This window comes from Myotis nattereri, assembly GCF_964212035.1.
Source record: "Myotis nattereri genome assembly, chromosome: 16".
NCBI lineage: Eukaryota > Metazoa > Chordata > Mammalia > Chiroptera > Vespertilionidae > Myotis > Myotis nattereri.
Window position 1 is genome coordinate 39,631,328 of NC_138091.1, and position 25,688 is coordinate 39,657,015.

The 25,688-nt window shown below is 42.8% G+C and overlaps 1 protein-coding gene across 1 annotated transcript; it reads left to right on the plus strand.

Moving 5' to 3' along the window:
• The first annotated feature begins 7,362 nt into the window (after positions 1 to 7,362).
• Positions 7,363 to 21,864, plus strand: APOH (apolipoprotein H). Its single transcript, XM_081110230.1, has 8 exons — positions 7,363 to 7,606; positions 11,919 to 12,095; positions 13,745 to 13,841; positions 15,324 to 15,400; positions 15,511 to 15,699; positions 18,029 to 18,208; positions 19,887 to 20,084; positions 21,696 to 21,864. Exons 2-8 carry the CDS (start codon positions 11,996 to 11,998, stop codon positions 21,749 to 21,751), a joined length of 897 nt encoding a protein of 298 aa, XP_080966356.1. The 5' UTR covers positions 7,363 to 7,606; positions 11,919 to 11,995; the 3' UTR covers positions 21,752 to 21,864.
• The last annotated feature ends 3,824 nt before the right edge of the window (positions 21,865 to 25,688 follow it).

The window sequence follows — 25,688 nt, forward strand, 5'->3', positions numbered from 1 at the left end:
CATCTGGTGTCCATGGGAGGAAGCGTCCGCTGACACAAGCGATACCTGGCGTTTCTCTCACACGTTATCGGTGGCTGTGGAATTGTTACAATCTCAGTGAAAGGGAGGTCCATAATCTCTGCAAATTCTAAAAGAAGGAACATTGGAAATACCTTTGAAAGCTTAAAGCGCATACATACACCCTTGATCTAGTGATTCCACTTTTATGAATTTATCTTAGACATATATTTACACATGTACACAAAGTAATGATGTACAAGAATATTTCAGAAGACTGCTTGTAATAGTGGATAACCCATAACAAGAGAAATATCCATCACTAGGCTACTGGTTAAATAAATTATGATATTCCCACACAATGGGTATATATTAGGAAGCTGTTTGAAAAAACAAGGGAAGTCCATATCTACAGATACGGGATGATCACCAAGACGTATTGCTAAGTAAAATAAACATGAGCTGGCACAGTGTGCATCATATGCTGCTATTGGTGTAAATAGGCTGACATAGAATAACTAAACAGCACGGAATATCGCTGGGAGGATGCCCCTGAGAGTGGGCACAGTGTTTCATTCACTTTGAAGGAAAGAATCACGGTGGTCAGAGATGAGAGGGTAACTTACCTCATACAATTAACACTTTGTAGTGTAGGGTCATCTTTAACATGCATATGTCAGTGGCAACAGCGTATAACTGTCTTTTTAACATTCGCAGGGGAAAAAATGAACATCTGAACTTCTTCTATTTGGAAATTGCACCGATATATCTTTCTACTCTGTGAGAATTCAGATGTGCAATGGAGAAGAGAGACGATGCATATATGATCCCCTTTCCTTCCTTTCTACCGCTTTTCCTTTTTTATGTCCACCTCGGTCTAGGAGCGCGTATGGGGGGTAGTTTGGAGCGGGGCGGGGGACACAGGACTGAACCAGAGGGGCCAGATTGAACCAAGAGCCGACTGTACTAATGTGATTGAACACTTTGGAGAGGGTTGAGGTCCTTCCTTCGAGTGTTCTCGAAGGCAGTCGCCAAGCTTGGGGAGTCGGCCTTCCAGGAGGGTGTATACAGCAATGGAAACAGAGAGCATCTTGTTCGATGGTTTCCATGAAGGTACTCTACTCATCCCTCCCTGGTATTCACATGGTAGAAAGAAAAGCATTTTAGTGGTGGGGTCCAGGACTTGCTACCCCAAAGTCCAGTACCTTGACCTGCTGAGCATTTTCTGCTGAAGGAATTTGACAGATGGATTGTGTGGCAGGACTTTCTGACCTTCCCTGTGGCAGGTCATAAGACCCTCATGTGAGACACGCCTTCCATATGCCCTCAGGATAAGAGTTTCTTTACCTCCAAGGGAGAAAGGCCACCAGCGCAATCTGAAGAAACAGCACATTCAATAGTATTTTTTATTAGCTTCAGGTGCACAGCATAGTAGTTAGGCAATCATATACTTACAGAGGGATTCCAGCATGCACTGGACACCATACCTAGTTATTACAGCATTATTGACTCTGTTCCCTGAGCTGTACTTTTTAAATCCCTGTGACTACAAAATGCTTATTTATTGAATGCTACTCTATTATTTATGTGTATGTGTGTGTGTGTATCTGTGTATACATCCTATATAATAAAAGCCTAATATGCTAAGTGTCCGACCGTTCATTCGACGGTTTTACCAGTCGCTATCATGCTCACTGACCACCAGGGGGCAGGCGTGCCAACTGGTAGGTTAGCTTGCTGCTGGGGTCCTGCCGATTGGGACTGGGCAAGATGGGCCCGACATGCCCTGGAGGCCTCCTGCAGTCCCTCCCCGGCCCTGATTATGCACCAGTGGGGTCCCTCAGCCTGGCCTGCACCCTCTCACAATCCAGGACCCCTAGGAGGATGTCAGAGAGCCGGTTTCAGCTGATCTCACAGGCCAAGTTGAAGGACCACACTGGTGCACGAATCTGTGCACTGGGCCTCTAGTTTATATATGATCAGACTAAGTTAATTATTGTTACAATATGGATGAGGCTTAGCATTTTCAGGAAGCATTTCCATTTCCCAAAGGATTCATTTGCAGAGTCGAATCTCCAGTTGATGAGTGTTGCCAGGGAAATGGCTTTGAGCAACCACATTACTCTTCTCCCATCAGAGAGCTCACAGGTATTTACAGAGCATGGACTGTGTGTCAGGCACTATTCTAGGTGCTAAGGATGCAAGAGGTAAAGACAGAGCCAGCCAGGAGAGGCCGACACTCCAGGTGGGAGGCAGACAATACACGCATAAGCAAATTGAGAAAGGTATTTTTAAGTGCTGATAAGTGTGATGGAGGAGATAAAAGCAGGGTGGGGTGGTGCCAGGGGAATGGGGGACAGAGCAGCATTTTAGCCAGGTTTGGAGAAGGCAAGAAGCCCCAAGTGATGACAGGGAGGGCAAAGCAAATATCCTGGGCAAACATTTTCCAGGCAGAGAGAACAAGTGCAAAGACTCTGGCATGTGTCAGGGAAAAGAAAGAAAAACTGGGTTTAAATAGCATGTGTAGTCTCTCAGACTCATCTCTCTATACTTATCTCGTCAACCCCAGACTCCCATATCCACCGTGGCTCTATTAGGTGTCCCAAATCTATCAGATAAAAACCTGAACTTTCAGTTACATGAGCCAATTTCAAGTTCAACCTCCCCCTGGTCTCCCCATCTCAATAAATAGCATCTCTATTTCTCCAGTTGCTGATGCCTAATATTCAGGTCATTCTCGACTCTTCTCTTTTCCTGGGATCTCACATCATACCCCAGATCAGAATGACTGTTCCTTCTACATGAAATTGTATCTGATTGCGGCTCACCACTGTTACTCCTCCCATCTTGGTGCAAACATGGACCATTGCAATTGCCTCAGAAGAAGTTAGGGTGTTGGCTAAGGTGCTGTAACAAAATCATCGTCCTAGCTGAGATGCTGAGCTGAAAATATGGTAGTCCAGATAAGATAGTTGCTGATTTCTCTCTAGCCAAGAGCTAGAAGGCTCTATTCTGTGAGGTCATCCAGGAGCCAGATTCTTTCCATTTTGTATCTCCAGCATTCGTCCAAGTATGGTTCTTTTCTTCATTTTTGAAGTAGGCTCCTTCTTTTTCCAGCCCACAGCAAAAAAGGGAAAAAGTGTGTGTGTGAGTGAGTGTGTGTGTGCGTGTGTGTGCGTGTGTGTGTGTATGTGTGTGTGTGCGTGTAGGGGAAGGGTAGCTTCCTTTTTTAGGATACAACCTTGAACATATCAATTCCACTCACATCCTTTTGGTTGGGTCATGGTCATTATGGCATACCTAGCTGCAAGGGAGTCTGGGAATGTACCATCCAGCCGGGCAGCCATGGGCTCCTTTGGGCTGTGCCTCAGCTGCAGAGAGCTGCCTTGACTGAGGTCATACCCTGCCTGGGCAACCTACATCCAGTGACTGAGCGAGAAGGGGACAGAAAGACCCAGCTGTTCAGGACACTCTGACAGGCGATACTTGCTCCAGAATGCCCCACTGGGTTGCCCGAGGCTTGCTGGAATTGCAACTATTTTCTCTGTCAATCTTGCTTTCTCTTCTTCCTTCACAAGTATTGGGTCCTATTTCTAATAAACCCTTTGCACTCCAAATTCTGTCTCAGCAACTGCTTCCAGAGAGCCCAACCTATTGGTCTTCCTGATTCTACCTGTGTTTACCTACAGAATATTCCCCACACAGCCACCAGAGGGGTCCCTTGGAAATATTATTCAAATCATGTGACTTCTTTTCTCTGAATCTTCTGGTAGGGGGGCTTCCCATATTGTATTGCTTAGTGAAATTCATGTCCTGACCATGGCCAACATGCCCCACAAGATTTGCCTCACATGACTGTCCCCTCTCTACCTCATCGCTAACCTCACTCACTCCTTGCTCATTTCCCTCCAGCCTCACCAGCCTCTTCCTTGGGCATGCCCACCCCCTTCCAGACCTGGAGTGTTGTCCTTGATGCTTCCTTCCTCAGGGATTGATGGGGCTCACTCCTTCTAGTCTCTGTTCTAAGGTCACCTCCTCAGAGAAGCCTGCCTTGATTGTCCTATTTAAAATAGCACTTCCTTCCACCAATCTCCATTCCTTTTACCATGTTCATTTTTCCTCACAACACTTACCACTTCATCTATTTGTTTATTATTATTTTTTTGACCTTTCTTTCCCAACTAGAGAAATTTCAGGGTAGAGGTTTTTATCTGCTTTGTTCGTAACTGTTCTGGTACGCAGTCACCTTTAAAGAGTAGTCATGGAATCTATAATAATAAAAGGGTAATATGCTAATTAGACTGGATGTCCTTCTGGATGTCCTTCCTTCCGGACAAAGTCACAGCAGGTGGGGGCCAAGACAGGGGTGGCAGTCTGACATCCCCCAAGGAGTCCCGGATTGTGGGAGGGCGCAGGCCAGGCTGAGGGACCCCACAGGTGCACAAATCTGTGCACCGGGCCTCTAGTAAACAAATAAACGGAAAGTACAGAGTGCTGAGGATAGAGGTCGGCAGAGGCCAGGTCATGGAGGACACTGTAGCCCACGGTGAGGAGATTGCAATTTGTTCTAATTTTAACGGGGAGCCATGGAGTGTCTAAGTGGGGGAGTGGCCTGGTCTATTCTTTGGGACAATCACTCAGTTGAACTCTAAGGGCCCAGAACCTCAGAGTTACCAATGATAGGCTGCTCACCACTTCTTGAAGAAACCCCCTCCATTGCTGAAAATCTTCGTTAAACATTTCTTTCATATATTCTTCCCTATAAATGCTACTCATTGCTCCAAGTTCTCTCCACAGGAACAACTCGAAACAAGTTTAAAACTTCTTCCACATAATTGTTCTTGAAATATTTGGAGACAATTTTCTTTTTAAATTCCTTTTTTTTGTGTGTGCCTTTCCCCTTGTTTTATTTTATTATTTTATTTATTTATTTATTTATTTATTTACTTATTTATTTATTTATTTTGGAGACAGTGTTTTAAGACTTCTACATTCCAGGGTAAACAGCCACGGTTCTTTGAATTATTATCCTATTACATGATGTAATAGGATAATTCATTGTCTTTCAGAGAGTTCTGGCTTTTCAATGTGCTCCTTAAGAACGGCCAAACTTTGGTCTGACCAGCACAATACAAAGGAGCAATTGTGTCTAAGACTGGGCTGTCCATGCCTTTGAACTCAGCCTAATCCAATTACACTTCAGCCACTTGTGGTCGGCAGAAGTATCTGAAACGTCTGTAAGCTAAAAGTGCCTCGCCCCCTACTTAACCTATGCACTGGGGTTCACATTGATCTTGTGACATTTATCCTGTGGTTTCTAGCTGCATTCTCTCAGCTGAGCAACATCTAGAAATGTGTAGAAGTTTTGTTCTATTCTTCATCTGATTTGTTGAAAATATCGAACAGAATGGGACTGGGGACAGACTTCTGTAGTTTTCTTCTTGAAGTTTGTTTCTAAAGTACAAGCTTTTCAGATAATGGACTCAGTGGATAGAGAAGTGCATTAAACATTTCTTTCATATATTCTTCCCTATAAATGCTACTCGTTACTCATTATATCTGTCGTGTGAGCATCTTGGTAGATAAATACAAACATTTTGGAGCAGGGCAGGCGAAGGGGGACATACTATATTGAAGAAAACTAACATGTGGAAACAAAGGGAAAGTCATAAATAGTCTTGGCTGCTTAAATAATCAGTGGGATTTATTTTTCCCTCAGAGACAAGTGTAGTCGTCTATAAAGGCCCTTGATGTATTTGTGCATGTCCATTTAATGAGATGCTTTAAGAATGTTTCTTAAAATCTATGATCTTTTTGAAGGGTCCATACAGCTCAACACTGTTGTGTGTCCATACTCATTTTATTTTATTTTTTTAAATATATTTTATTGATTTCAGAGAGAGGAAGGGAGAGGGAGAGAGAGAGATAGAAACACCAATGATGAGAGAGAATCATTGACCAACTGCCTCCTACATGCCCCCTCATGGAGATCAAGCCCGCAACCCAGGCATATGATATGCTCTGACCAGAATCAAACCATGACCTCCTGGTTCATAGGTCGACGCTCAGTCACGAAGCCATACCAGCTGGGCTCCATACTCATTCTAAATGTAAAGATTTAAATGTTTAAAAAGTAATAGGTCGTATTCATGGGAGACATGTATACCTCCTACTCTCTTCAAAATAGTGATCCATTTTCTAAGTCCTCCTTTCCTTCCATATAATCTGGACCTAACAGAGCTAATGAAACCACACGGGGTTTGGTTGTTTCAGTTATAGCCTCTGAGCATTATAGCAGCTGCTAAATCAACTTGTGGTATGATAGTCCCATCCACCGTTCAGCGTCTCACTCCAGAGGATACCGCCAGAAGATAGGTCATCAAATGCTTGCTTAAAATGGAAACACCTGTTACAAATGAAAGAATTTTTCTCTTATGTACTAACCTAATAACGATGTCAAAAACACAACTGGGCAAAACTTGTTGTAGCTGGTGTGAAGAGAGTCCATGTTGTTTTTTGCGGTCATCTGATATGCATCCAAGTGCCCATAAGCCATCTTCTTGCACAACGCATATCATTGGGCTGTGGATTGACGTCAACCCCAACCGATGCTTGGTTTTCAGAATCTATTGCTTTCCCTTTAGTCTTCTTGTTTCTCATTCAAAAAAATTCCCGTTTCTCCCACTGTGAAGTGATACAAATGCATTACATATAATTTGGGTTTAGGGAAAATAAGAAAAAAACACTACAAACTGAAATGCTCTTACTATTTTGGTGCGTCGACTTTCAGAATGTTTTCTATACACATTCTTTGCAATATCACAGTGTTGTACATACGTTTTTTTAAATAAAATGTTCATGTTATGAGAATGTCTTCCTTACTATTCTACATTGTGAGGATCAATGAGAGTGATGTGGAGGTTGCAATTACAGGTTCTCACCACTTGGGGTATATTTTCCTGGATTTGTAGCCCCGAAATGCATTTTGGACAGCTAGCTGCTTATATTATTTCCTAGCTGAGCTTCAATTTCACGATGTCCATTTCACCTTTTCAGTGTGAATACAATTTCCTTGGTGTTATAGTAATAAGTTTAGTTAGTATAAGATAGCATAATCAAATTTCATTTTTTTATTAGAGTGAATTTTAAACTTTACTTAGAAGACTTAATGTGTGTGTGTGTGACCCTGATAAGTAACTTGTAACTCCCTGCGTGTAAACAACTTGTAACTCCCTGCGTGTTAACTCCTGATAAATAACTTGTAACTGCTGACAAACAACTTGTAACTCCCTGTGTGTGTATCCTGATAAGCCCAGAAGGCCACCGGAGCACACTGATATGAGACACTGAAGCAGCCCACCCGTCGGGTATAAAAAGAAGGACTCTCACAGCAGCAGTCAGACGCCCGTCTGACCTCCACAGACAAGATGTTCTCCTTCCCCCTTGGAAACTGCCGTTCCTGCTCTGCTTCTGAGCCCAGACTGTGAGAGGCCTCTCTTCGAGTCAAGAGACCGAGCTCCTGCCGCGGCGTATTTGACGACCTCCGTGTGTCTCTGTCAGCGAGTGTCTCCGGGTGGCCTGCCAAGGACTGAAACTCCTCAGCTCTCTGGTAAATAAACCTGTGTGATTTCTTGCATTGTTTGTTCCCTGTGTCTCCTCTCTTCTTAGTTTTTGGTTAAGCTCGGCCATATTAATTAATAGTAAGTACCCTTTGACGTCTGTATTGGTATATCCAAATGTGGCGCTCTGGGTCACCTGGGCATACGTTCCCGTAGGAGTGGCACACTTGGCTAGAAAAGCCAGAAGAAAACTAAAAACCAAATAATTGAACTCTGTCTCTGTCTGCTGTTAACATTACACGGTGTTTAGAACCTTCAAACATCATAAAATAGGAACATAAATTGGGCTGACCTTTCTGGATGGTGGTCAAGCAATATGTATCAAGGTCTTTAAACATGTTCTGCCCTTTGCCCAAGTAATTCCACATCTAGAAATAAGATCCAAAGGAAACAATCTATTCGAACACTTCGTAGACGGATCTTCATTGTGGGGTTAGCCATCATAGTGATAGATCCCACGTAGATGTCCTAAAGTAGGGATATGGCCAAACTACAGGTGATGGAAGATTACTGGTATGTAGGCACTTTAAGAAGAAAAACTATGCCTTGCCCTGGTCCATAGCTCAGTGGTTAGAGCGTTGGCCCCCTGCACTTTGTAAGTACCCTGTATGCATTCTAATTTAGTCCTGATAACAGCATGTGAAGTAGGTTTTATTTTCACCTCCAATTTAGAGATGAAAACTTGTCCAGAGAATGTTCCTTTCCCAAGAGACCACAGATAGTCAGGGGCATAGTCAGGACTCAGACTCAAATGTGCTGGGTTAAAACCTCTGCCTTAATTAACCAGAGCACCACACTCCTTTTCCGCTGGGAGCTTGTTGGTGGATATTGGTTAGATTCCCAACCCAGAAAGAGACAACATTGAAAGTCTTTTTAAAAAAAACTCTCAGCTCTTGCTAAATGTTTAATGTTATGTTCAAAGTCTCTGCTTGTGAAGTAAACAAGAGAGTTTTTGAACATGTGATGCAACGTGCTTTCAGGAATACACAACCTTGGACTCTGGGTCTAGGTCTCTATAGCTCCATTTACAAAGTGAAGTAGGAGAGGATATGAAGTCAGTAAGAGTTTTAAATACAAGGTCCTATGTTTCTTGTAAAACAATTGTCATGTATTCTTCAACCTAAGTATCTACGTGTTGATGTATTCCTATTCATGGTTAATAAAATATACTAAGTGCAGCGTTAAATCCAAGAGTTGGCCAGTCAACAAGACAAAACAGCCACTAGATTTGCCAAGATTTTTTTCCTTAATGATTTTTCCATTTGCTCTGCCAAATTAAACTTCAAATTAATGTATCTTTAAAATGTCATTTAATGTCAGTCATCAGCCAGCGCCTTGGTTATTACCGTAAGTTAATCATTGGAGTGTGAATTGAACTATATGGGGGAGAATGATAGGCCAGACTACAGGTCAACCACATGGTGCTAAAGTTAGAGGAAACAATAAATCACAGACCGGGAGATAAACAACTACATTGCATCTTAAGGCTCATCATAAGGGCTTTTCATTAGACCCATGTGTGTTTTTAGAAGAGTTCTGGGAGCATCGTATACTTCTTAAACATGTTCAGAGGCAAAGCACTCAGGACAAATAATAATTATAATTTATTAACTGCACGCATTACTATCTATTATCTTTTTATTTAATTATACAAACAAGGGAACATTTTACTAGAAAGAAAGGAAAGAAGTAAAAAAGAAAGGAAGGAAGGGGTGCATTGATTAAAATTGAGGTATAATCCTATATAATCAAAGTGTAGTATGCAAACTGTCCCCTCGACCAGGAGTTCATCCTGGAGTTCGACCAGGGGGCAGGGCCGGCCAGGGGAAGGGAGGGAGTACCTGGCCGGCAGCCAGCAGCTGCTAGGGACCTTACCAGTGCATGAAGTTTGTGCACTGTGTTGCCAGTTAACATATAAAATGCACTGATCTTAAATGTTCAGTTGGATGGGTTTTAACAATTGCATGTACCCAAGTAACAACTACCTAAAATAAAATATAGACTATTTCCACCCCTCCAGAAGGTTCTCTCAGATGAGGAAGTACATCCATCAGCCAGCATCATTAAAAACCCCCTCTCCCCATCACCAGTCCTCTCAATGTCTATTGCTCAGTTTGCAGCTGCTGCCAAAAATGTTCTGTCCTCAATGTCAAACCTCTCCAAGTTTCTTTTCCTGGTGTTTGGATTCTCTCTCTCTTTTTCTCCATCCACCATGGAGCTTCATGACATAAAACAACTTGGCTCCTCTTCACTAGTGTCCTCTCCTTCTCATCCATTGAGGGAATTCTCCACAGGAAAGCCGAACCCAGGAGTGATCTAGTGACAAACAATAATCCATCTCGTGTTTGACTATGTGGAGTGTGTGTGTGTGTGTGTGTGTGTGTGTGTGTGTGAGAGAGAGAGAGAGAGAGAGAGAGAGAGAGAGAGAGAGAGAGAGAGATTGTGATTTCATCACAAAAGGGAAAGGGCCACCATTGTTTTATATTTGTGGCGGTATGCTTTTCTTCTTATCATGGAGCACAATGTTCATTAAAAGCATCATTTGAGAATCACTGCCCCCCCAAGAACTTTTCTTAAATGGATGTGCCTCAAGGAACTTTAGACCTGAGGATATAAACCAAGACCACCCCAAGGAGAACAAGCCAAGACTATTTCCTCCAAGTTTGCAATGGCCAGGGAGTCAGTCATCATCATTTGTGTCGGGCAGAGGCTCAAAGTCAGTTCGAAGAATGGGAAAACTTCACAGTGGACAAAAAGGGAAGGTTTCAAGTAGGCCCTGGCTGGAGCTTGTTGGTTTGGGAAAGCTGGACTAACTAGAGGCCAGACAGCCTATGTGATTGGTTAGAAGAACGTCGTTGGCTTTTTCTGGTTGGCCCTAAGTTGGGCCAATAGCTACAGAGGCTGTGATTCGGCTTTCTGGATGGGTTGCTACAGAGATATGGGTCAGCATGCTATTTTTATACATTGTCTGGCCGTTGTCCATTTGTATATTCAGTTCCTTAGAGCTAATGAGGTATGAGATAACTGTGGAATCATGAACAGTCCCCTCAAAACCTTCCCAACCAGCATCTTCACCATTCTCTCCACCCACTCAACTCCTTCTCTTCTTTGAGTCCCGGTCAACTTCCCAATCCCTAAAACCAATCTAGAAATCTGTCTAGACCGATGTAGGAAGTAGTAAGAATGGAGAGCAAGGCTTTGTGTTGCTTTGCTGTGAGCAGATGGCCGCTTCAAGGATAGCTCCAAATAGCTAAACTCCCAGGAGGATCTTGTTACTAACTGCAGGGAAAAGAGGAAGCTGGAAGAAATAGTCATCGTGTGAGAGAATAATGAGCTCAGGTTTTTTAGGCATTTTAATGATAGGTACCTCGGTGATGTTCTTTCGACTCATACATCTGTTCTAGAAGCTGGAATATCATTTTAGAGGTGTGAAGGCCGAAACCCAGAGAGTAAGCCATAGTCCTAAATTTATACGCCCAGGCTGTGAGTGAAGCAGCCTTTTGGTGATCCATCCACTATGAACACAGAACAGAGGATGGAGAAACCGGAGGTCTAGACTGAAGACCTGGCAATCTTGGAATCGCCAGATTCTGTCAGCAGCAACAATGAACTGTTTCGTGCCTTACCACAAAGTTCTGGAGACAGACACCATCAACTAAAGGTTTCACAACAGACCCACAGGAGTGGAAAGTAAATGATTAAAGAATGTGGGTCTTGGAGTTCCTTTCAAATCCTGATACTTTATCTTCTATTTACAGAGATAAAAGTACACAACAATGGTTAATAGTTAAGCAGTTTTATATGTGCATCCTCTCTTTTTGGTAGAGGAAAGCCACTTTGGTAGTGCCAGTGAGAATCATCCACAATGATTTCTCCAGCGCTCTTCTTGTTCTCCAGTTTTCTCTGCCATGTGGCTGTTGCCGGACGGAGTAAGTACTCTTCGCTTTTTGCAAAAATACTTGCTATATCCAACCCCCTGGCATATGCTGGGGATCACGAATGATAACTTGAGTTCTCTTTAGGGTGGATTATGGAGAAACTGAATTAATACTTATTTTTTAACGTTGCCATGTTTAAAGGTCCTCCGGAAGATCCTTAGACAATTGAAGCCTCAGTGTGCTGACCTGTACAATGGGAATAACAATAGTACCCTTTAAAGGGTGGTTGAGATTAGATGAGATATGACACAGGACTTGGTAGAGTTACTTTTGGAAAGCATTAACGAGTTTTAATTGCTATGCCAGCTGAACTTAAAAATGCACCTATAGATTTCTTAACCAACTGCTTCGTGCTCTGTTTCAGCCTGCCCCAGGCCAGATGATTTAGCGTTTGCCACAGTTACCCCCTTAAAAACATCCTATGATCCAGGGGAGCAGATAATGTACTTCTGCAAGCCGGGCTATGTGTCCCGCGGAGGGATGAGACGGTTTACCTGCCCCCTCACCGGAATCTGGCCCATCAACACACTGAGATGTACACGTAAGTCAGCGCCTTGTGCACATTCTCTCCCCTCCCTCCAATTCTGGGCATTTTGGGCAGATAACCTACCTTATCATGTTCCGTGTGTGGAAGGCCAGCAGAGCTGTGGGGGAGAGGGGAGACTTGTGAAGAAACAAGAGGGCCCGAGAGCTTCTCCATGGGCGATGAGACCAAGGGCGGTAGGTACTATTTAGAGAAGGAGAGACAAACTTAGCATAGAGCTGGGAGAGATGTATAAAAGAGACCTGGTATGATCAAAGGAGAGGGAGAATCTGCAGAAGTGAAAAAAGAAGTACAGATACTCTGAAGTTGAAACAGATGCCAAGGAGACTCTTGAAAATAAAACATGAAGAATCATCGTATCTCAGGACTTTGCCTCAAAATGAAAACAGAATGAATAGTTACTGAAATGTCAATAAATTTTATCTAAATTATGTATATACTAGAGGCCCAATGCATGAAATTCGTGCAAGGGGCTCGGCCCCCGCCCGCCGCTGTGGCCACCTCTGCCTCGGCCCTCCTAGTCCCTGCTTCGTCCGGAAGGTCATCCAGAAGGACATCTGGTCTAATTAGCATATTATGCTTTTATTGTTATAGATTACATATAATATTTATAGTAAAGTATAAATATACTACAGATTATACTAAATTAATAATATAACATAAATTATATACGTTGATGTTTCATTGTTGCTTTATGGTAGATGGTTGCTTTTATTCATCCTCAAAATTGGGTTCTGTGATATCAAGCTGGCATTATTTTTACAGTCAAATATTGAGCAATCAACCAGAGGATTTCTGGCAATTTTATGTGGAAATTAAGCACTAAAAATAACTATATGGACCTATGTAGCTTCTGGTTATTTTAATCATAGGGACTGACTTCTGTGAACATTATACATGTCCATACAAGTGGTTTTAATATACTCTTTGATGAAAAAAGACCAAACAATATATTTTTTAAAAATATGTTTTTATTGATTTTAGAGAAAGAGGAAGAGAGAGGGAGAGAGAGAGAAACATCAATCGATGACTGCCTCCTGCATGCCCCTTACTGGGGATTGAGCCCATACCCCGGGCATGTGCCCTGACCAGGAGTTGAACCAGCAACCTCTTGGTGCATGGAATGACAACCAACTGAGCCACACTGGCCAGGGCAAGACCAACAGAATTTTAAATGAAAAACCACTATAACATCATTTGGGAATTTTTAAATTTAAATTGGCCATAACTCTGGAACACTAACAATTTCATTTTTCAAGTTATTTTCTGTGTATATTTTTGTATTATTATAGAGAGCAGATATCATTTTGTGTTTTCCTATTTTCATTAGCATGTCAGAAACATTGACTATGCCTCTATGATCTTCATAATCAATATTTTATTGGCTGCATTATATACAGTTGATTTATCATCATTCATTAACGCAATACCCTGATCATGAACTTTTAGGCTGTTTGGTTTTTGTTATTAGAGGTAGCTATGTAATGAACACATTAATGCATACATCATTTGACTTATTTTAGTTATTTTCTTAGAATAGTTACCAGTAGAGTTATTGGATCAAAGGATAGAAAGGAGTTTATATATTTTTATTTTAATACAAAATTCTATAAATAGATATTTACCCTTTTATCTTTAAATCACAGCCAGAGTGTGTCCTTTTGCTGGAATCTTAGAAAATGGAGCTGTGCGCTATACAACTTTTGAATATCCCAACACAATCAGTTTTTCTTGTAACAACGGGTAAGGACTTCTGAGTGACTGAATAGCTGATAGATGAAGCACATTTCTATGCCCTTAAGTTAAACATCAAGACTGGTCCATAATTTATTTCTAGCCTTGGGCTTGCTGAATACAAATTACTAAATACACAATGGTGTTGAGGGTGGGTAAGGGGTGGAGAATATGATAATTACTGAGATATATCCAATTTGGGGGTGCGTCTGATTAGTTACTTATCTGAGGACGTACATTGAAATTATTGAAACTAGATGGTAATTCCTTATAATTTCTGGCCCAAATCTTAGCAGGAGGATTAAAATATTTTAGGAATTAGATTTGGGCTTTAGTTATGAGGCTAACTTGATGGACTGACCTGGTAGTCTCTAGAGAGAATTCTGAGGCAAAGGGTGGGAGTATGATGATGAGGGACATAGTTCTCTTCATTCTCAGAACAGCACAGCATCCCCAGGTAGAAAGCGCTGCGGCTGGTAAAATAACTCATCTGCCTTCTGAGCAAAGACGCCGCTGGTGACGTTGGCGATAGCACGCTGGCTGCAATGCCGTTGGGCAAAACCTTCCTGAGGAAGGGGGTTGGAGATGAAGACATACTGGTGTGAAAGAGAAATGCAGTCCTTTCTTCTGAAGCACAAGTTATTGGTAGGTCTGATGACAAGCCATATTAAAAAAATTGGCTTCCCGGACAGAATGCTACATTTTCAATGAAAATGGACTGCATTGGCATTTTGATTGTTTAATTTCTTTTTAATTTTTAAATTCCAGTTGGCATACAATATTATAATAGTTTCAGGTGTACAACCACGTGATTGGACATTTGTATGACTTACGCAGTGATCACGGCATAGTTTTTACACATTCCTGTTAATATGCTCTGAGAAAAGGAATAGTAGAGATTACTCAGTTTGATTCATGTTGTGATCCTGAAGAAATAAAATGGTTTTTGTTGTTGTTGTTTTTGTTTTTTGTTTTTTTTGCTTCACATAAGAATCAGTTAGTTTATCCAGCTGGCTGAAGATGAGGGATTTGGGGTTTGGCTTCTACACTCACCAGCTATGGAACCTTCCCATTCTTTGGTGATTCACCGGCAGCGTTAGGCTGGAGACTTGAGCCTTAGATGTGTGTTAAGCTCTTCAGGAAAACCACATTATGGGAACGAAGTCAACAGTGTTCATCTAAAGCAGGGGTGGGCAAACTTTTTGACTCGAGGGCCACAATGGGTTCTTAAACTGGACCGGAGGAGGGCCAGAACAAAAGCATGGATGGAGTGTTTGTGTGAACTAATATAAATTCAAAGTAAACATCATTACATAAAAGGGTACAGTCTTTTTATTTTTTTAGTTTTATTCATTTCAAACGGGCCGGATCTGGCCCGCGGGCCGTAGTTTGCCCACGGCTGATCTAAAGCCATGCACAAGGGAGAAGACATTTGAGAAGCTCTCGATGGATTCTCTTCCTGTTTGATGGATTACATGTTTCCTTTCGCAGGTATTTTCTGAATGGAACTAAATCCGCTCAATGCACTGAGGAGGGAATATGGAGTCCGAACCTCCCTGTGTGTTCCCGTGAGTCTGTGGGTCCCAGTTACGGGGAAGGTGACCGGTAGGTTTGCCTGGGACTTCTCTGGTTTCAGCACCATAAGCCTCATGAAAATGATGGTTCTTTCTTTTTTCAGCTGTAACCTGCCCTCCGCCACCCACACCTAAATTTGCGGTACTTAGTGCTTATGAGCCATTGGCTGGAAACAGATCAGTCTACGGAAAGCAGGCGGTCTTTAAATGCCTGCCCAACTACGCCATGTTTGGAAATGACACTGCAACCTGCACAGCACATGGAAACTGGACTGAGTTACCAGAATGCAGGGGTAAGTGCAAAGAGAAGAGAAAGCGATTAGGATAACGCAATTCCCATTTTTGAAAACTACTGAACATTCCGCTATGGGTGTTTCAGTGACCTTGTTTGGCCTTGGTGGTAAGTGGTGAGCATAGCTGCCTTCCAGATGACTGTGTTCAACAAACGCTTGTTGGCTTCTACCATGTACCAGGCGGGGAGCTAGGTGTTCGGGATACCAGATGCAGGAGAACCGGCTTCTGACCTCAGGGGAAGTCTATATAATGCGATGAACTCTCTGGAGCTGCCTGGGAAAGCTTTCCAAGGGAGGGGCTTGGTGGATGAGTGGATAATGAGGGGGAGGCATGCACACAGAGCGAAGGATGTGGAAAGCCTGGAAGGCGTGAAGGAACAGGGTGTGTGCACAGACAGCGGGATATTGTGGCGAGGCTGGTGAAGAGAAGCCTGGCTTAAACTGGGGTGTCTCAGGAGATGAAGGTAAAGAAAAAACACTGGGTTGCAGTTATATTGTTACCTGCTTTTACCTACATGTAAGAATCACAAAAAATATTTGATTTTAAGGACTTATGCAGACTCTTCCTCCTTGAATTTGACCTCGTGTCACCATCTTTACATTTGTCAATTGCATAACCAGTAGACAGATAGAAGTGATCATGCTGACGAGGATTATACTAAGGACCGTTAACGTCTCCTGTAGTGGATATTTTAGGTATTTGTTGAATGATTCAAAACTCAAGTGCTTTTTAGCATGGGGAAACTATTAGTAATAATACCTAGAACCTTTTGGGGGCCTTAACTCTAGGCTAGGCACTGGTCTCTTGCTTTGTATATGTCATCTCAATTAACTCTACCAAGTCCTAAGCAGTAGGTACTTAAAAAATATTTTTTTCCAACCCTTTACCTAGATGTAGCAACTGTCAACGTATTGTGACATTCTCATTCTCCGCCCCCTCCAGACAGTTTTTTCCCTGAACTATCTGAAAATAAGTGGTACACATCATGACACTTATCCATAATACTTCAGCATAAATGTCCTAGGAACAAGGACATTCTCCTATATTATCACTGTACCCAAGACATTTAACATGTTTTGAAGTATTAACAACAAGCATTTAAACAATTGTAAGAATACTAGAGGCCTGGTGCACTGGTGGGGTCCCTCAGCCTGGCCTGCAGGGATCAGGCCAAAACCAGCTCTCTGACATCCTCCAAGGGGTCCCAAATTATGAGAGGGTGGTTCTCGGGTGACGCACCCCAGAATAGGTCTCCCTCTCTCTGGTTCCAGGTGTATCACCTGAGAACCACTGCTGCCAAGTCACTGCAGCTCAGCAGCTCCTGTGTTGAGCGTCTGCCCCCTGGTGGTCATTGCTAATGGGGGGGGGGTGTGGTCCATCCCTTGGTAAAGGATCTCTTTCCCTCTGGAATTAGTGAGCTACCTGTGGGTCATACTTGACAACTGTGTGGATATGCACTCTCTAGGCATCCTTTTTGCATCCACTGATGATCCAATTATGACATTAGTGGTTGCAAAATGATGACATTCTAATTCTTTCTTTCCTTCTATATTGATTAGCTGGCATTCTTCTACAGAGAAGAGCCTTTCTCTTCCACGGACTGTTAATTTTAGTATTATTATAGACTCAGATTCTTTCTCATTTGATGTGTGGAAGAGCCAACACTGAGTCAAGCAGTCCAACTCTGAAGTCTGTCCTTTAAACTACCTCATTACTCTCCCTCCCAGGAGCTCTCTGCTCCTGGCTCTGCCCTTGCTCTCTTGTATTCTGGTGACTTGGGGTACGGGGTTGGGGCTCTGCTGTTGGGGCCTTAAGAAGGCCTGGAAGCAGCACCATTTTTCTCCTTCATATTTTGTGCTGCCTTCTTGTATAGTCTGAAGACAATCATGAGAATTAGATTTAACATTTAAAACCCAACTAATGGCGTGCTGGTGTGCATGAAGGGAGTCTTTGTGTTTTAATTTCATGGTTTGTTGATGAAAAGAAACTATTTTTTTTTCTTCTTTCAAACTCACCATCTTAGACTGTGTAGAGATGAAATTCACAACAAATAATGCCTTATGATTATGTGAAAGCCCAAAGAACTTGGTAACTCATTTATATACTTTCAAAGTGGTTTTGTTTCTTTTAAAAAAAATATCCAGGTTCCCATGAGTATAAGATAAGGGGGACAGAATTAAGCACCAAGGTACCTGTAAATTTCATTCCAGTCACAGGAACACTCAGTGATCAATGGTATAAGGGATATTAGAATGTAACTGCATATTCCATGACTACTGGACAACATTACTGCTTATACTAATACGTCTTGTTAAATGAACGTTTTAGAAGTAAAATGCCCATTCCCAATAAGACCAGACAATGGATTTGTGAACTATCCTGCAAAAGAAGCACTTAGTTACAAGGATAAAGCCACCTATGGTTGCCATGATACCTATGTCTTGGATGGCCCAGAAGAAGTAGAATGCAACAGATTCGGAAACTGGTCTGCACAACCAAGTTGCAAAGGTATGCAATATGGGTGAGGTCTTAAAAATGTCTGTGAATCGATCCAGTGGGTCACCCTTGCTTGTTCCAATCATTTTCTACTTATTGCTCAGACCTGCTTCACAGCTATTGGTGTGTGAAAGACTCACAGGTGCATGGGGCAGCTTCACGCTTAGCGAGCTCATTTGAAATTAAAGTGCATGAAATAAACAGATCTGTCATGGGCCTTGATAGTACGGTGTGAGAGTGTGAGGGCTTCCTGTAATGCTTTGAAGTCTTTGCCTATGAACATCCGTTTCTGCTTGGTTCTGGTTGAGATTCTTCTCACTGTTGCAAAAGCCAACCACACAGTCGAGCTACTTCAAGGCAAAAGGGGGCTTATAAGTGGGAAACAGGCAATTAGAGGGACATTGAAGAACAGGAAATGAAACACAACCATTCCTCCTGAGAACTGGAGCTGAGATTCAGGAATAATTGCCACCTTTTTTTTTTTTCATCTCTCAATGGCTTTCTCGCATCTCCATGTTTCTCTGCTTACTCACCTTGAACTGGCCTGGACTCCACATCAGGACCTCTCAACTAAAGGTCTCATCACTAATGCATCTTTTTCCTGGGACACTCATTTGAGTTAGGTGTCTATCCTGGATACGGTCAGTGGTATGCTTATGCAAAGAACCACAACCTAGCACTATATATCTGCTCAGGTTGCTGTGGGCTGAATAGTGTAAGCAAAAAAGGGAATTAGGCAGGGCAGGCAAAATAACATATGGCCAGTGTCTTAGGTTGTGGTACTTTAGAAGCAGAACCGGAAACAGGGATTTGAGTGCAGTTGCTTTATTAAGGGAGTGTGTCAGGAGAAAGAGAGTGAGGCAGGTAGGATGGAGTAGGAGGCTGGTTCTCACACTTCACTGTGCATCGGAATCCTACAGAGTTTCTGACGCGGTAGATCTGGGCTAGGAGCTGAGAATTTGCATTTCTACCAGCTTCCCAGGTGTTGCTGATACTGTGGATCCAATTAACTTTTGAACAAGTATGGGGTCTCAGCAAGAGTCTAGCTTCAGTTCCATCTCCTTGGGAGCTCTGGACCATGAATTCTACCCCCGAGTTGATCCCACCAAGAGGCAGGAGAACCTGCTTTTTGTATCTCCTTGTCAGTTAGTCATTGGCTATAGGCTGTTCCCTTCTCTGACCCTGGGGTTGGAGACTGATTTGCATTACCTCCTGGGAGAGGTGGCGTCCTTAAGGCTGAAGGCAAATTTTCAGAGAAAGGAGCGTTTGTGAGCTATTATCAGCCAACCCTCACAGTGGCTGATGGGTGGGTGCATTAGCTCAATAAATGGGTTCTGAGTGGGCCAGCGTGATCTTACACGCAATGGTGGTATCTGGTAAAAGCCCCTGTTCACCAAAGCCTAGAATCTGCTGCTTTTGCTCTGACCTTCTTGTGTGGCTACTGCAGGGGAAGAAAAGGCCATCTTGGAACCCATGACTAATGGTTCTATTGGTAAAAAAAAAAAACCACAAACAAAAAAACCTGCTATTAGGAATGATATTGATGTTATTCAGTGTATACAGTCTTGGACTCTTCTTGTCTTGAGCAATTCATTTCAGATGTACTCATCTACAGGCTCAAAGGCTACATTCTCTTTAAGAAAGACTAATAGAACTCCTAAGTCTTAACTCCAAATATTGTCTCTTTCAGCGTCTTGTAAAGTGTCTGTTAAAAAAGCTACTGTGATATTCGAAGGAGAGAGAGTGAAGATCCAAGAAAAATTTAAGAATGGGATGCTGCATGGTCAGAAAGTTTCTTTCTTCTGCAAAAATAAGGAAAAGAAGTGCAGCTACACCGAGGATGCTCAGTGCATCGACGGCACCTTTGAGGTCCCCAGCTGCTTCAAGGGTGAGTCAAACACGGGAACCTTTAGCCAGGACTCCCGTGCGCCCCTCACCACAGTTACTACTTTTATTACACAGAGACCATAAGAAGCCATGTCACTATGGTCACTGAACTTTTAAAAAGAGATGGGGACAGGAGGCGTAGTGAGATGAAAGATGCATTCGGTTTCTTTACTTGAATAAACATTTTTCTTTTCAATTCTTTTCTTATTACTCGGGGTTGTGGCTTTATTTGATGAATATTGAGGTGAATTATGCCCATCTTGTATAATTCCAAATTAAGCTTGAATAACTAATAATAATAATGATGATGATAATAATACTGGTCATGATAATGTAATGTTTGCCACCTCTTGGTCCCAAATTATAAAGAACTCACCCCAATTTACAAAGTGACTTATGGCAAAGGTCATTGGTTTATACATCTTATTACATTTCCCCCCCTTCCTTCAGCAATTCCCAGAGTTTAAAAAGGATCCACGGGAGCATAATAGTCACCAGAGCAAAATATTTTAAGGAAGATAATTATGTCTGTGTGAGATAAAAACGTGTACAATGGCCAGCATTTAGAGCTTCCAACCTTGTAAGATTTCAGGTTTAGGGTTTAAATATCTTTGTTGTATGAAGGAAGGACCAGCAGAGGTTGACGCTGTTGTTGGCTCTAGTCTAGAAATGGCCCAAGCACGAGGACAGCCCTGTACCAGCAGGCTGGAGAGAACAGAGTTGGGAGCAGGTATAGGGAAGAGGAGAGAGGTCTGAGAAGTGGCCAGTTTGAGAGACAGAGGGAATGATAACTAGTAGATAATATCCACCTCATAGGTTTGATGATTAGAAACATCATGCATGACATTCAATACGAAGTGCTCAACCAATCACAGTTATTATCATTACAAAGAGTTAGAAATGCCCTGAACAAATTGTTGTGTGTGTGTTTTCTAAAAAAACACTTTTTAAAATTGATTTTAGAGAGAGGAAGGGAGAGAGAAAAACATCGATTGCTGCCTCCCGCATGCCCCCAAGGGGGATTGAGCCCATAACCCGGGTATGTGCTCTGGCCAGAAATGGTCAGACCTCTTGGTGCTTGTGACAACGCCCAACCAACTGAGCCACACGGGCCAGGGCAAATCATTGCTCTTCACAACACAGCAGAGCGCTGGTGAGATGTTAAATACCCAACTGACAAAGCACCACAAGCCTGATACAAATCAGTACAAAAAAATAAAGGTTAGAAGAGGAAAATTAACAAACAAACAAACAAACAGGGCTTTGTTCAGATATTCCTTCAGGCCAGACTCCCTTCCAGTCTTGAGACAGATGCTGCACGGTTAGTGCACTGGAGAATAAATAAAAGGATGATTCTTTTCCAAATTTTAACCTTGACTCTCAGAGCGATAGAACCTTTTATTTTCTCTCCTGGAAATGACCACCTTATCATTTCCCTGATGCTTTTTCATGTCACAGAAACCTCACGCTCAATGGTTTTGTTCATTTAATTCAATTTATTCTGCACGTTTATAAAATGTACTTGATTTGTCTTAGCCACTTAACACATTTAAGAAATGGTTGTTTCTCACAGAATGTTTACCCCTCTTCCCCCCCCACCCCCCCCAAACAGAACACAGTTCCCTGGCCTTCTGGAAAACGGATGCCTGGGATGTCAAGCCATGCTAAACTGGTCTGTCTTCAGATTCAAACTCCAGCGTCATGTCTGTGTTTGTCCAGGAAACCTAATGGAAGTGGAAAAAATAAAGTGACTGAATGTATGGACTTAGCCATTGCATCATTACTCCTCAGGGGCTTAGTTTTGGTTTTATTATCTGTTTCAGAACCCCAATATTTCGAATATCATCATTTTGTGGCTGTGAAATGCACAGTGTAAGCAATTATGTGGGTAACCCAGTTCCTTTCCCCTAAATCTACCCTCAAATGCTTTCACCTAAAACAACTACAATTCAGTATTTTTCATAAAATGGTCCACAGACCCCACATTGATATCACCTGGTACTTATTACAAAGAAAAATGCTGTACCCCAGAATTTGTGAGGATGATCCAGAAATCTACACTGATGACATAGTCCCCATATGATTCTTTTGAGAAACATGGCCATGAAGGAATCAGCATGGGCTACCAGTTTAGAAGAACTGGATTTGAACCTAGGAGTCTGCTTCACAAAATCCCTAGAAAAATCTCTCCTCAGCCACTAAAATTCCGTGATCCAGCACGACGTTGCTCCTTTGTTCGTATTCAATTCCCCTGCCCTTTTCTCCTTCTGCAGTACATGGTGGCAAAACCTGTCCCCCGGCTCTCACTGCCTTCCCTCTGCCTGTGCCAGAGCATCTGAATGTTGCTGGAAAAAAGAAAAGAAAACCTCATAACCGGCTAATAGGCCCCACTTTCAATTCACCAACACACACGTTACATAAGCCCTCAGCTCTGCCCCGGAATCCTACCGTGTTTCTTTAGACTGTTCACTCCTCTCCACCCCAAGGTGGCTGTTTCTCTTCTCAATGCCCCTCAAGCCATCTTCTCTCTCCTCACTCTCAACCAATGGCCTTGCTTCTCATTTCACTGAGAAAATAGAAAAGACCCTTAAAAAAAATCTTGACCCTACCAAATCCATCATCTTATCAGTATCTGTACCAGGCACTCTGCTCTCCATATTGTTAGGATGGATGAACCCTGAGACCCCATATCTCTCCCCGCAGCTCTCTTTTCTGGATTTCCTCCCTTAGCACAAAGTTTTCTTTTCTGTTTTTTTGTTAATCTTCACCCAAGGATATTTTTTCCATTAATTTTTATAGAGACTGAAAGGGAGTGAGGAGAAAGGGGAGAGAGAGAGAGGAGAGAGAGAGAGAGAGAGAGAGAGAGAGAGAGAGAGAGAGAGAGAGAGAGAAACATCCATACATCCATGTGAGGGGGACACATTGACTGATTGCCTCCCACATGCACCCCAAAAGGGAATGGGGAGTGAACCTGCAACCCAGGTACATGCCCTTGACCGGGAATTGAACCCAGGACCGTCTGGTGCGCAGGCCGACACTCTAACCACTGGGAAACACCGGCCAGGAAACAGTTTTCTTTAATTTGTCACATAGTAATTAAAGAACCACTGTTTTCTTTAACTTGTCACATATTAATTTTAAAGGACCTCTTCCTCATCCCCCCAACATCTCTAGGAATGCAAGGGCAGCAGTAAAGACTTATAGCATCTCCCCCCCCCCCCCCCCCCGCCCCAGGTCCCTGGGAGGGAACCAAGGGGGCTGGTCACAGGGAGACCAGTGAAGGTAAGTAATGAAGATTTCTTTCGGCATCTGGTGGGTGGTAACTGGGAGCCTCCCTATTACAGCCCGAGCTCCAGGCCTTTTGCTCAGTCTCTGCAGGCTCTTCTGTAGAAGTCCACCCTGGGCTTCCCTCTTCTTTCACAATTGCCGCTACCTGCTCGGATCCACTGAGACATGTGAATACAGAATTTTTGAGGCCCTGTAGCCCAGCTCACCTGATGAATGAACAGGCTCAATGGGGATTTTTAAACTTAAGTGTTTATTACCTATGACCTGTATTAGGGGTATAACCACCAGGGCAGGGGACCAGTCAGAATGGACCGCGACCATGGACTGGAGGGTTGAGGGTCGAGGGGTCAGGGCTGGAGGCGCTCGATGTACCAGGCATTACCCTTGAGTTGTTAGATGTGGAAAAACGGAGGAGGGGGGCCTTCTGGGAAAGCTGGTAGCCACGTTGTGGTTGGCACTCAGAGTGCCTGGGCAACAGCTATCTACCAACTGGTGCGAAAGCTTTTCAATATTTTAACTCACGGAATGCCTTGCCACACCTGCTTTCAAGAAGGATTAGGGGAAAAACAAAAAACAAAACGAGGGATTGGGGACAACATTGTTGGAAGAGTATAAACATCATAAAAATAACCACACACACCAAAACCAAAATAAAACAAGCACACAGATTTTGTAATTTTATTGTTATACCATCTTTTTACGACTTAATTTTTTAAAGCAGTTTTATGTTTACAACAAAATTGAGAGGAAGGAAGATACACTCACTGCCCGAACACATCCATAACCCCCTCCCTTCATGATCAACATCACTTTTCAGAGTGATACTTAACCAAAGATGAACCTACATGGACACATCATAATCATCCAAGTCCATAGTTTACCTTAGGATTCTTTCTTGGTGTTGTACTTCCTATGGATTTGGACAAATATATGACACATATCCATCATTATAGAGAATTTCACTGCCCTAAAACCCCTCTGTGACCTGCCTATGCATCCCTCCTCCACCCTGAAACCACTGGTCTTTTTACCGTCTCCGTAGTTTTGCCTTTTCCAGAATCTCATGTCCTTGGATCCAGCGGCATTCAGCCTTTTCCGGTGGGCTTCTTTCACTTAGGAACACGCACTTAAGCTTCCCCCACGTCTTTTCACGGCTGACAGCTCATTTCTTAGCGCAGAATAATACTCCATTGTCTGGATGTAGCAGTTTGTTTATTACCCATGCACTTACTGGAGGACATCTTGGTTGCTTCCAAGTTTGGGCAATTATGAATAAAGCTGCTATCAACATCCGCGTGCAGGTTTTTTGTCTGAACACAAGTTTCCAACTCCTTTGGGTAAATCTAAGGAGCATAATTGCGGGTCCCACGGTAAGAGTAGGCTTGTTTGTTTATTGAGCGACAGTTGACAAACAGCACTGTATTAGCTCCAGGTGTACAGCATAATGATTTGAGGCGTGCATGCATTGTGAGATGATCACCACAAGAAGTCTAGTTAACATCCATCACCTCATATAGTTCCACTTTTTTTCCCCTCGTAATGAGAACTTTTAGGATCCACTCTCTTAGCAACTTTTAAATATACAACAGTATTAGCTGTCGTCACCATCCCCAGGGGTGAGTTATTTTGTAACTGGAACTTGGTACCTTTTGACCACTTTCACCCAGTGCACCCAGACTATGTTTAGTTTTGTAAGAAACCACCAAGCTGTCTTCCGAAACGGTGGGACCGTCTCGCATTCCACCACGCCTGCATCGGCATTTGTTGTTGGCGTTCTGTTTGGGCCATTCTAATGTGGTTGTCTCTTGTTGCTTTAATTTGCATTTTCCTGATGACCTAATGACACAGAGCATCTTTTCATTGTTTAGTTGACACCTGTATATTTTCTTTGGTGAGGTGTCTGTTGAGACCTTTGGCCCACTTTTAAGGTCAGGTTGCTTATTTCCTTCTTAAGTTTGAGGAGTCCTTCATATATTTTGAATAACAGTCCTTTATCAGGTATTGTCATTTGCAAGGATTTTCATCCAGTCTGCAGCTTGTCTTCTCATTCTCTTGACGTTGTCGTTTGCAATGCAAAGATCGGCTGACTATATTTATGGGAGTCTTTTTCTGGGTTTCTGCTCTGTTCCATTGGTCTGTCTGTTCTTTTGCCAGGACCACACCATCTCGATTACTGTAGCATTATGTCTGTTGTTTGGAAATACCAGGTATTCAGAATGCTAAAAGCTCCCAAGCCCAGCACTCCTATATTAAACCTACAGCACCCCGCACATCCCCCTCCCTCACACCCCAGCCTATTCCACAAAGAAGCTCCTGG